The sequence below is a fragment of the Urocampus carinirostris genome, chromosome 1 (assembly GCF_059441175.1).
Source record: "Urocampus carinirostris isolate Australia breed hairy pipefish chromosome 1, RoL_Ucar_1.0, whole genome shotgun sequence".
NCBI lineage: Eukaryota > Metazoa > Chordata > Actinopteri > Syngnathiformes > Syngnathidae > Urocampus > Urocampus carinirostris.
Genome location: NC_142349.1, coordinates 69,997,935 through 70,011,008, shown reverse-complemented (window position 1 = coordinate 70,011,008; position 13,074 = coordinate 69,997,935). Strand labels below are relative to the sequence as shown.

The window sequence follows — 13,074 nt, the reverse complement described above, 5'->3', positions numbered from 1 at the left end:
GTTGCCAGCCAATATTTAGTTTATTTTGTTTTTTATTAGCATATTTGGTATTGGAGTAATCCAAAAGTAATTGAAAGTAATCAAGTTAAAGTAACCCTACCCAACCCTGTCTATGACACCATACTGCAGTGTGTCGGAGACCCGTTCGCACAGTTTAATAAGACATGCTAAGATATAAGTACAGAAAGTGTAACCGTTCAAAGCTTTATTCTTTCTAAAAACGGATGACAACGTCCCTTCGTCATCTTTGAGGTAGTGAGGGAAGATGGTTCGTGCTTGTCCGCGATCACCATAATGACCCGAATCGCAGGGTTGGGTAGGGTTACTTTAACTGGATTACTTTCAATTACTTTTGGACGACTCCAATACCAAACATGCCAATAAAAGACAAAAGAAACTAAATATGAATAAAATGATGACTCACAACACATGGTAAGCTTTCTCTCCTGGCTTTGATCTCTTTGATCTCCGGCAAAACGGACATAAAATGCGACCAGGGTTGGGTAGGGTTACTTTAACTGGATTACTTTCAATTACTTTTGGATTACTCCAATACCAAATATGCTAATACAAGACAAAAAAAAAACTAAATATGAATAAAATGATGACTCACAACACGTGGTAAGCTTTCTCTACTGGCTTTGATCCCTTTGATCTCCGGGAAAACTAACATAAAATGCGACCAGGGTTGGGTAGGGTTACTTAAAATGGATTACTTTCAATTACTTTTGGACGACTCCAATACCAAATATGCCAATAAAAGACAAAATAAACTAAATATGAATAAAATGATGACTCACAAAACATGGTAAGCTTTCTCTCCTGGCTTTGATCTCTTTGATCTCCGGCAAAACTAACATAAAATGCGACCAGGGTTGGGTAGGGTTACTTTAACTGGATTACTTTCAATTACTTTTGGATTACTCCAATACCAAATATGCTAATAAAAGACAAAAAAAAATAAATATGAATAAAATGATGACTCACAACACATGGTAAGCTTTCTCGCCTGGCTTTGATCTCTTTGATATCCGGCAAAACGAACATAAAATGCGACAGAAACACAATGAAAATACATCCAAACAGCTTGCCAACATCATTTTTGCCGTTCCATGTATTCCGTAACAAAATGTAGTCATTTTATTCCTATTTAGTTTCTTTTGTCTTTTATTAGCATATTTGGTATAAGTAATCCAAAAGTAATTGAAAGTAATCCAGTTAAAGTAACCCTACTCAACCCTGATTTCTACTTAGCATAAAACTCGACCCATATTATTTAACCTTGTATATCCGAGTTCTCAGCTGTGTTTTTGAACCTCTTACCCTATTTGCAGTTGATCAAACACTCAAAACCAAGACACAAGGGGAGGATAGCCCTTAGTGCAGAGTTCAATTCTCATTAGAATAAAAATGTAAGCGTATTCATTTAAGCAAGGGTAATTTAACCTGCCATTATTTTCCCAGGGCAAATAATCTGCAAATTAGGTCAGGAGTTGACACGGCCGTGCAAGCTAAATTGTTTACAAAGTGTGTCCCAGCATACACAAAAAGTCAATTTTCAGTCCTAATGGCATTATACCACGATTTCTCGCTTTGGCATGAAGTCAACCGGTTCACACGTGCTTTATGCAAGATCATAATACTCTCAGGAAAGCAATTGTCGTTTAATAAATATGCTGTGAGTCAGTAATCCCACTTGGATCAGATAAGATTGTTGAATGCATTTCCTAGATCCGATAAGTAAAACAGGGTTTTAACAGCTTATCATACTAATTAGACAGTGTATGTTGAAAGAAGGGCAGCACGGCGACGCAGTGGTTAGCGCGTGTGCGGCACAGTTCTAAGGTCTTGGGAACCTCCAGTGTGGGTTCAAATCCAGCTACCGGACTTCCTGTGCGGAGTTTGTATGTTCTCCCCGTGCTTGCGTGGGTTTCCTCCGGGCACTCCGGTTTACTCCCACATTCCAAAAACATGCACAGTTCTAAGGTCTTGGGAACCTCCTGTGTGGGTTCAAATCCAGCTACCGGACTTCCTGTGCGGAGTTTGTATGTTCTCCCCGTGCTTGCGTGGGTTTCCTCCGGGCACTCCGGTTTACTCCCACATTCCAAAAACATGCACAGTTCTAAGGTCTTGGGAACCTCCTGTGTGGGTTCAAATCCAGCTACCGGACTTCCTGTGCGGAGTTTGTATGTTCTCCCAGTGCTTGCATGGGTTTCCTCCGAGCACTCCAGTTTCCTCCCACATTCCAAAGACATGCATTTCAGGTGGATTGGCCGGTCCAAATTGCCCCTAATGAGCGAGTGAGTTGTCTGTCCCCATGTGCCCTGCGGTTGGCTGGCAACCAGTTCAGGGTGTCCCCTGCCCACTGCCCGAAGATGGCTGGGATAGGCTCCAGTACCCCCGCGACCCTACTGAGGATAAGCGAGCAGCTGATGAGATGAGATGAGATGTTGAAAGAAACATACTGTTTCAAAACGATGCTTTACTTAGGGGCGGCAGTAGCTCAGGAGGTAGAGCGCTCGTCTTGGGATCAAGGGATCCCAGTTCGAATCCCGGCTCGTCCGTGTTACATGTCGAAGTGTCCCTGGGTAAGACACTGAACCCCTAATACCCCCAATAAGCAGGTTAGCGCCTTAAATGGCTCCAAGGCCGCTATTGGGAAATGTGGAGCACATTGTAAAGCGCTTTGGGAAGTCATTGACTTGAAAAGCGCTATATAAATGCAGATCATTTCATTTCATTTACTTTTTAGAAATATTGGCAGAAACATTATTGTTTTTTGATAAAGTTAAAACTTATATAAACTCTATGTTGGCAGAATTACTCAAATAAAAACAAGCATTAAGGTAAATAAATTTAATAGCACTGTCCGGTGGCCCATCTCGGGCGAGTGCCCCGGCAGCACTGCCCGACCCCGTGTGTCTAGTTAACTTTATTCACACAGGAAACAGAAAAATACACCGGAAATGCGACTTCAAAGAGTACAAGACTGATAAACGTACAAGAGATGCAACTAGACTGATTATTGACACGTTACTTCATGTGTGTGTGTGTGTGAAAGATTGTTTTTATATTTAGGAATATAAAAACAAGTTATATTCACAAAGTGAATTGTGAGAAATGTTACAACCAAAACAACCAACCTATCAGCTTTAAATTGAAAAAGGCACATATACTATGTAAAACATTCACAGTGTCAGATGTTATGATTTACTTTTTGTAATCCTTGCAAACAACGTGAAAAAAATACAATTATCAATTGCCTATGCTATCATACTGCATTTGCTTTCAGTGAGGAGGCTTAGTCACGAAAGGAAAATCCATGCAAGCCTAATGAGAGCATACAAACTTAAAGAAAAAAAATCAAACCAGTTGCTAGTAGATTATTAGATCTACCGTAAATTCGGGACTACTTTTTCCCCAAACTTTCAACCCTGCGGCTTATTCAGTGATGCGGGTAATTTATGTAATTTTTCTACAACGGCCGCCAGCGGCGCTCGAGTACAAAAGGTAAGATTTAGACCGGTGGAATATATGCGCCGAGGAAGACTGCAACTTCTTAGCTTGTGCACAAATTATATTAGCGTGAGCATATCCTCATCATGCAAATTGCAAAATGAAAGGCACATGACGCAACTTTCAAGCTAAACGCAATCGAGCAGTCCGATAAAGAAGGAAACAGAGCTACTGCACGTAAACTTTACTTTGTGAGCGTGTTGCTAGCGTGTTTTTGAATAAGGGAGCGTGGGACGACGTCCACATGACAAAGTCTCTTTCCCATACTGAAGGAAGACGACTTTGATGACTTCAGTTATGAGGAGGAAGTTGAGGACGGTTTACCGTGGTTTCGACATGTACGGTATGTTTTTTTGAACAGACCCGTTCACTGTGTCGCAAGCGTGTTGCTAGTAGTGTTTTGCTACCCTTCACAGGCACGGTTTGGAATGAAAGTTATAATATTATTATTAAACCTTTGAAAACTCTCTCGGTGTACCATCTTTGTAAATATGTGTAACCATGTATAATATGCATTTGCAAATGTATATTTTTGTAATGTATCTATTTTAGAAACATATTCTGATATGTTTTGCACGAGCAAATGAGAAAGAAGAGGCGGGGCAAACGAGGGCTGACGGGAAGTGGAGTAAAGGTGAGACTTTTGTGAACGCGGCCGACAATAGTGGATATATATTCTTCCCACCCTTATCTTCGGAAATATACACTTTTTTCCTTGGATTACTTTCAACGGGCACCCGGGACTCTGCAGGTCTGCATCAAATCTTAAGTACTGGTATCATTTTCCGTTCATTTTGCCGGCTGTGATTTTTGAACTGTGTCGGGTACGGGTTAATTTCGTGATTGTGTTGTATTTTTTCAATGTGGGCGCATGCGGCTAATATACAGGTGCGGCTTGTGTATGTACACAATCGGTTTTCCTCCCAAAATGTGGTGGGTGCGGCTTATAATCAGGTGCGCTCTATAGTCCGGAATTTACGGTAGTTAAATAGAATAGAATAGAATAGAATATACCTTTATTGTCATTGTTACAAAATGGGTTAACATATTGTGACAACAAAATTGGGCATGACACTCCAGTTTCACACATTCACAGTGAGGTAAAAAAGCCAAGAAGATAAAGGAACAGAGAAGATAAGGTTATAAAACAAGGAGGGTAAGGTTATAGTTATAATGTACACAATATTTACACAAGAAATGTCGGCATGTAGGATGTTACATACAGTTTGGTATCGTAATACAGTTTGGTATCGTAAGGGTTTGTGCAATTATACATTTGGTGCAAAAATAGTCATCATAGTGCAAAAAAAAAAAAAGCTTATCATACTAATTAGACAGAGTGAAGGGACATTGTATATTATTTAGGGCCTTCAAGTGAGTAAAAAAGCATTATTTATTAGCAAAAAAAAGACAATATTGATCAGTAGCCTAGATGGTAAGGCGCCCGCTTTGAGACTGGGAGGTTCGGGTTCGCGCCCCGGCCGAGTCATTCCTAAGACTTAAAAAGTGGTCGGCGGCGCCCTCTCTTGGCTGCGGCTGCATCGGGTCAGATGCAATCGACATTTCGTTCTGTGTACATTGTTACACAGAATGACAATACAAGGAAATTATTATTATTATTATTATTATAATGAAGCTAAAATACAGTAACTACCATATATACCATATATACATCCATTTTTTTTAAATATGTGTAAATTGAGAAATGTGTATTTGTATTAGGCAGCACGGCAGAGCAGTGGTTAGTGTGTGTGCAGAACAGTTCTGAGGTAATGAGATCGAACCTCCAGTGTGGAGTTTGCATATTCTCCCCGTGCTAGCGTGGGTTTCTCCTGGCACTCCGGTTTCCTCCCACATTCCAAAAACATGCATGTCAGGTTAATTGGCCTGTCCAAATTGTCCGTCTCTGTGTGCCCTGCTACTGGCTGGCAACCAGTTCAGGGTGTCCCCTGCCCACTGCCTGAAAATAGCTGGGATGGGCTCCAACACCCCCACGACCCTACTGAGGATAAGCAGTGCAGATCATTGATGGATGGATGGTATTTGGATATACTATAAAACCACTAGTAAACTAAAACTAATGTAATATACAAAAATACTACAGAAATAATAGATATACAACAAAAAATATAATATGAAAATATCACAAAATAAAAATACAGTAATACTTAAAAAAAACTTCAGATGTACAACACAAATGATACTATTTAAATACTACACAATTACTCCTATGGAAATACCCCAAATATACAGCAAAATATTACAAAAACATTCAGATTAAAAAGCAACATTCCACTAGAGAAATACTACATAAATACTATTGTAGAAATACTACAAAAATACTGCTGCTGAATTCGTACAAATGTCATGATTACCAATGTGAATCACCTGCGGCACTACAGGCGCCCTGTCCCTGCTAAAACCCTGTCCTGTCAATCCACTGTTGTCAGTCCGTCTGAAAACCTCTATAATTACAAGGCAAACCTTTTTCGACCCTGACTCCCACCTGTCCTGTTTTTGCTCCCATTTGTCTCTGGCTATGACCTGTTTTGTTCCCGACCATATTTGGTCTCCCGTCCCGGCTTACAACCCATTTTTGATCCCGACTACGTCTACTCTCCCATCCTAGCTAATGACTCGTTTCCGACCCCGACCAGGCTGGCTCCCCCAACCCCGGCTACCGACCAGTTTTTCCGTCCCCGACACCGCCATCGCTCTCCACAGAAGATCCACTTCCGCGTTCAGAGCGACCAGCTTCCCGCGTCTAGCAATTACAGGATCGAGGGCGCAACCCTTTCTCTTCCTTCCGATAAAATTGTGAGAAACGCAACGCAAGTGGGTTCTGTCTCCGTTCTGGTCCTAACATTAAATATTTTACACACACACTTAACAGTACAGACGCTACCCTACTTACGAATGAGACAATCGTTCGTAAGTTGAATTTGTTTGTAAATTGTTTTAGTGCTATATTTTGTATGGAATGTATGTTTAAGGTTTATATAAGTATGTTTAAGGCTTGTATAAGTAACCTGTATTGTGATGTACTAAAAAAATAAACATTTCATAAAATAATATGCTATATAAAGATAAATAACTTACTTTTGGAAGATGTGCTTCAAGAGGTCCTGCTTTGAGGTAAAATTGGCCGAAAAAAAGTGTTTCGACCATTTTCTCAACCCCATCAAGCTTTCTTATTCCACTTTTATTTTAAAAAAATGTCTTGCTTCTTTTATACACTTGACACCAACTATATTGAATGGATGCCCGGAATATTAAACAATACAAATGTCTAAGTTCTTAGTGCGCTGGAGATACAGTATTGAATGTTTACACACGAACTAGCGCCACCACACGCCGGTAGCGGCGTAAAGACACATACAGTAATGTCCTGTCCTTAGAAAAAGGTGAACACCATACAAAATCTAACTTACAGCAAATGATCTGAAATGATTTGCATTTTTATATAGTGCTTTTCAAGTCAATGACTTCCCAAAGCGCTTTACAGTGTGCTTCACATTTCCCAATAGCGGCCTTGTATTGCAGTCATGTAAGACGCTAACCTGCTTATTGGGGGTATTAGGGGTTCAGTGTCTTACCCAAGGACACTTCGACATGTAACACGGACTAGCCGGGATTCGAACTGGGATTCCTTGATCCCAAGACGAGCGCTCTACCTCCTGAGCTACTGCCACCCCGCCCAACAATGTCCGAAAATATTTTTCGGCATCCTGAAAAGAATGTTCGTTTATACCTTTTTTCATAAGTCGAATGGTCGTAAGTAGGGGAGCATCTGTACCTAGAACTCTATATTTAAAACAATCTGTTGTTATTGTGATGATTCCAATTTTTACCACAGAACAAAATAAAATGAACAAATTCATGTGGTGGACCTTTGCATGCTTGAAACGGCTCACAAAATGTAAGAACTGACTTTTCAGTCGATGATTAAAAGTGCCGACATGTCCCTCAAATAAATCAGACAGTAACTTACCCACAATTTGGGAAAAGGCGGCAAAGATATTCAAATTCTTACCTGACATCTACAGCGTCTTCCATAACTGTCATATCGGTCTTGCATTTTGCAGAAGGGTTGATGGCGAGCTCGGCAGGAGGGATCACAAAGCTTTTACTCAAAGGCAGCCACATCCCTTCGCCTAAGGTGTAAGTGAATCTGTAAAAGGAAGCATGGGAAATGTGTCAGGGTTTATGAAATAAATGAAACTATGTCCAGTTGTCATGATTACTGATGCGAGGTACCTGTGCCCGCTCCTTTGGCGCCAACTGCCTCAGACTCTGATTGGCTCCCTGTCCCTATCTAAACCCACTCCAATCTGTCCCCTGTCGTCAGTCCGTCTGCGAACCTCAGTTTACACTAGGCAAGCCTTTTTCAACCCTGACTCCCATCTGTGTTTTTGCTCCCGTCTGTCCCCCCGGCTTCAACCAGTTTTTGATCCTGACTCTCTCGTCCCGGCTTTCGACCTCTTTTGTCCCCGACCACGTCCACTCTTCTTTACAGGCTAACGACTCGTTTCTGACCCCGACCACGTTTGTGCTCTCCTGTCCCGGCCGTCGACCTGTTTTTCTGTCCTTGACACCGCCATTGCTCGCTACGGAAGATCCACTTCCGTGTTCGGATCACAAACTGATTATAAGTGCGACTTGCTTCCCGCATCTAGCGAATGCCGGATTGTGGGCGCAGCCCTTCCTCTTTCCTTTAATAAAACTTGTGAGAAACATAACGCAATTGGGTCTTGTTTCCGTTCTGGTCCTGACATGGACTTGCTGGTGTGTTTCAGATTGCTGTCCTGCTGCATGATCCAAAAGCGTTTGAGTTTGAGTACAGAAACTGATGGTTGGGCATCCTGGATCTTCTGGTAAACACCAGAATTAATGTTTCCATCAACCACAGAAAGTTGTCCAGGTCCTGAGGCAGCAAAGCAGCCCAGGACTATGACACTGCCACCACCATGCTTTACTCTTGGCATCATGTTATTTTTGTCAAATGCTGTGCCATTTTTACGTCATGGATGACTCACCAGTCCATATAAAGTTTATGAATTACCGTATTTTACGCACTATAAGGCGCACCGGGTTATAGGGCGCACCCCAAAAAAATAGTTTTTGGTCCTATTTTTGACATACATAAGACGCACCGGATTATAAGGCGCTACAATGGGAACGTCGACAAAACAGTCAGATAGTTCAGTCCAACTTATTACCCCCTTAACATTCCCAAAGCTTGCAAAGACGCAAATACGTGTCGAGAACACGTGCGGATGCGGTGTCCGTACGATGTCACTCAAATGCATCGTTCCATCATTCGGAAGGTTAAAGTCTTGGGATTCAAGAAATGCCATCCATTCCTTAGTTTCTATTTTCTTTTTCGCTCGCAACTTTACTGTATATATGACAATAAACACTTGGAATTGAGTTTAATTTAAAAATAGACACTCTATTCCATCCATTATCTGCACCGCTTATCACAGAAACATCGAGTTCAGTCTGAAACAAGATACAGGGATAATATAAAACCCGGAGTAGCTCACCGAAGACGTTGTGTTCATAAAAATGTGCAGCCGTGGTCCTCTTATATCCGTGAGTTTATAAATCCAGGAGAATAAAATATTTACAAATACAAAATAGTAAAAAAAATGCTTTCTGTATGCCGTCAGCCACGTGCTATACGCATTCATCTTTTTCGGCCAATTGCAGGTTTTGTTTTGCCGTTCAAGCCAAAGCCAGCCTGTAAATGACAAAAAAGATCCGCCTCTTGACCTCCGAATAACTTTAGCCAATAGTGATCGATTCAACTGATGATTGACACGTCTTTTTGGGCCAATTGCAGGCTTTGTTTTGCCGTTCAAGCCAATGCCAGCCTGTAAATGATAAAAAGGATCCTCCCCTTGATCTCTGAATAACTTTAGCCAATAGTGATCGATTCAAATGATGATTGACACATTGGTTAGCCAATGAAACGCCGGTAAATAAATCCCAGCATACACCGCGGACTACTTGGCGTTCGGGGGAAAATCGAGTCGGCGGCTGCAAGTTAGTTGGAAGAATGTTGATCCATAAATAAGGCGCACTGTATTATAAGGCGCATGGTCAGCTTTTGAAAAAAATAAAGGCTTTTAGGTGCGCCTTATAGTGCGGAAAATACGGTACTCATGAATGTTTATGTGAACTACTAAATAAAATACAAAATCCTTATACAACCCAGAAAATATTGTAAAACACCTAATGGTATATTTAGAACCGACATTTTCTGGGGTTAATCTTACCTGAAAATACGATCAGAGGGTTGTTCTCCCATCACTAGATCAAAACCACGCTGGAAGATCGTGTAAGGCCACGGCCTATGATGATAAAAAAAACGAGAGATAAAAAGAGATAGCTAGGGAGGAAGGCAGAAATGACATGAGAAAGAACGATAGGAATTACATAAAGTTCATAAAATGAAAGTACGGAGGATGTATTTTTGTGCTTTCCTATTAAAGTTTGCTTTAAGGCTTTCCTTTTTGGTGATTATATATATATATATATATATATATATATATATATATATATATATATATATATATATGGCAGCACGGCGGAGCAGTGGTTAGCGCGTGTGCGGCACAGTTCTAAGGTCTTGGGAACCTCCTGTGAAGGTTCAAATCCAGCTACCAGCCTACCTGTGCGGGGTTTGTATGTTCTCCCCGTGCTTGCGTGGGTTTCCTCCGGGCACTCCGGTTTCCTCCCACATTCCAAAGACATGCATTTCAGGTGGATTGGGCGGTCCAAATGGTCCCTAGGTGTGAATGAGCGAGTGAATTGTCTGTCCCTGTGTGCCCTGTGATTGGCTGGCAACCAGTTCAGGGTGTCCCCTGCCCACTGCCCGATGATTGCTGGGATGGGCTCCAGCACCCCTGCGAACCTACTGAGGATAAACGGTGCAGCTAATGAGATGAGAAATGAGAGATGAGATATATATATATATAATCACAATAAGACGACTAATCACAAAAAAAAACATTGTTGCAAAGTATTGAGGATGAATATATAACAGAACAACGCTTTAAAATCAAGTTTATTATAAATCTACTTATAACATTCATTGCATGTATATGACATCGCTGTTTTCCATCTGCCATCAGTATATAGCTGTATTTTCTCATTTTAATTCATGCAATGTTTGCGTTGCGTCGTCTGCTATAAGCCACATGAACTCCTCTTTCTACGATGCTTTTAATGTAAGTTTACGTTTTATAGCGTCATCAATGTAGTTAGCTTCTTTTGAATCTTTCTTCTGGAGCTGAGGTTTTGGCTTGACTCCTAACCACTTATCCATTTTTCTTGTGTCCTCTGCGTCTACTTTGGGAAATGATATGCAAATGCACGACCTTATAAGGCTCGAGAAAGTCCGGAAGCAAGTTATTCGATGCAGGCTTCTGATTGGCTGCCGAGTATGCAAATTGCCTAATGAACTGAAATACCAAAATTTCCAAACCGAGCGAAGATTTTGATATCGGAATAAAGCAAATGTTTGATTTGAAAAAAAGATAAAAAAAATACAAACGAAAGATTTTGTTTTTTTTTCTAGAAAAAGTTGTCGTTCACCAGGGCGGAGACGTTTTGTAAGTTGTACGCCCGACGTAAAAGATGCACGCCCCGGCCGTCCGGGCAGACATTATTTCCAACACTGATCGAAGTCTTTGGGGAGAAAAGTAGAAATTATCAACACAGGCCTAGCTCGCCCTCTTGAGGTTTAAAGTGGAACTAACATGTGAAATCATACAGTACCGGTACTAAAAATAATAATAATGTGTTAATAATTTTGCATATATGTCTCACTGGAGTTTAAGTCGCATCTCTGGCCAGGGATGTGTACAATTAGTATAAAAAGTATAAAATATAAAATTACAAACGAACTAAGAACTGTGACGCTGAACATGTATTTTCTTCATTTAACACTTCAAACATATAAGGTTGATGGTAAATATTGATATCACAGTTGATGAGGTTTTCCCTGTGATATACGCCCTCAGGGGAACCCCCTACCCAAATTGTGCGGTATACTCACCCCTGATTGGGCCCCCACTCGCTCCGGATGCAGAGATGCTTGTGGACCGGGTCCTTCATGTAGCCATTCAAGCAAATGCATTCTCCTGTCCAGAGAAATTGACATGCTTAATAATTGATTGCAATTAAACCAATATAAGTTGTTCGTCTTCTATTAATGTTTTTTGCGTTTATAATACATGTCAACCAGGGTTGGGTAGGGTTACTTTAACTTGATTACTTTCAACTGCTTTTGGATTACTCCAATACCAAATATGCTAATAAAAGACAAAAGGAACTCAATATGGCAGCACGGCGGAGCAGTGGTTAGCGCTTGTGCGGCACAGTTCATGTCATGGGAACCTGTCGTGGGTTCAAATCCAGCTCCGGACTTCCTGTGCGGAGTTTGTATGTTCTCCCCGTGCTTGCGTGGGTTTCCTCCGGGCACTCCGGTTTCCTCCCACGTTCCAAAAACATGCATTTCAGGTGAATTGGCCGGTCCAAATTGTCCCTAGGTGTGAATGAGCGAATGAGTTGTCTGTCCCTGTGTGCCCTGCGATTGGCTGGCAACCAGTTCAGGGTGTCCCCTGCCCACTGCCCGGAGATGGCTGGGATGGGCTCCAGCCCCCCCGCGACCCTAATGAGGATAAGCGGTACGGCTGATGAGATGAGATGAGATGAGGAACTCAATATGAATAAAATGATGACTCACAACACGTGGTAAGCTTTCTCTCCTGGCTTTGATCTCTATGATCTCCGGCACAACTAACATCAAATGCGACAGAAACAAAATGAAAATAAATCCAAAACATCTTTTTTGCCGTTCCATGTGTTCCGTTACTCCCCAAGCCTGCACAAAATGTAGTCATTTAATTCACATTTTGTTTCTTTTGTCTTTTATTAGCATATTTGGTATTGGAGTAATCCAAAAGTAATTGAAAGTAATCAAGTTGAAGTAACCCTACCCAACCCAGATGTCAACTAAAGTCAAAACAAAAACAAAAATAAAAGTAGTGGCACAGCAGCTGAATGCTTTCATATCCGAGAATAACCTTTTTGAATCCATGCAATCAGGATTCAGGGCTAACCACTCTAATGAGACAGTTCTGATCAAGGTAACAAATGATCTCCTAATGTCAATGGATTCTGGCGCTTCATCACTTTTGCTGCTGCTGGATCTTAGTGCTGCTTTTGACACAGTGCACCACAATATCCTACTAGAACGGTTGAAAAAATGGATTGGTCTCTCAGGAACCGTCCTCTTGTAGTTCAGATCCTACCTCTCGGATAGGACGCACTGTGTTAAATATGGTGAAATGACATCTGAGCCCTTTAATGTTACCTGCGGTGTTCCGCAGGGTTCAGTGCTTGGCCCCCTTCTTTTCAACATTTACATGCTTCCATTAGGTGACATTATTCGCAAGTACAATATCAGCTTCCACTGCTACGCAGACGACACTCAACTCTATCTTCCGTTGGAGGAATCTTCCACACTAAACTGTGGAAATTTGGAGG

General features: G+C 41.3%; 1 protein-coding gene across 5 annotated transcripts in view; it reads right to left on the bottom strand.

Moving 5' to 3' along the window:
• The window catches only part of astn1 (astrotactin 1), a 542,394-nt gene that overhangs the window by 332,584 nt on the left and 196,736 nt on the right, over window positions 1-13,074 (bottom strand). For all 5 annotated transcript variants that reach the window (XM_088349931.1, XM_088349940.1, XM_088349956.1 and 2 more), the window contains exons 9-11: window positions 11,582-11,666; window positions 9,798-9,872; window positions 7,550-7,687 (exon numbers count right to left, since the gene is read on the bottom strand). In XM_088349931.1, the coding sequence (XP_088206057.1) occupies window positions 7,550-7,687; window positions 9,798-9,872; window positions 11,582-11,666 (298 nt within the window). The remainder of the gene's footprint in view (window positions 1-7,549; window positions 7,688-9,797; window positions 9,873-11,581; window positions 11,667-13,074) is intronic.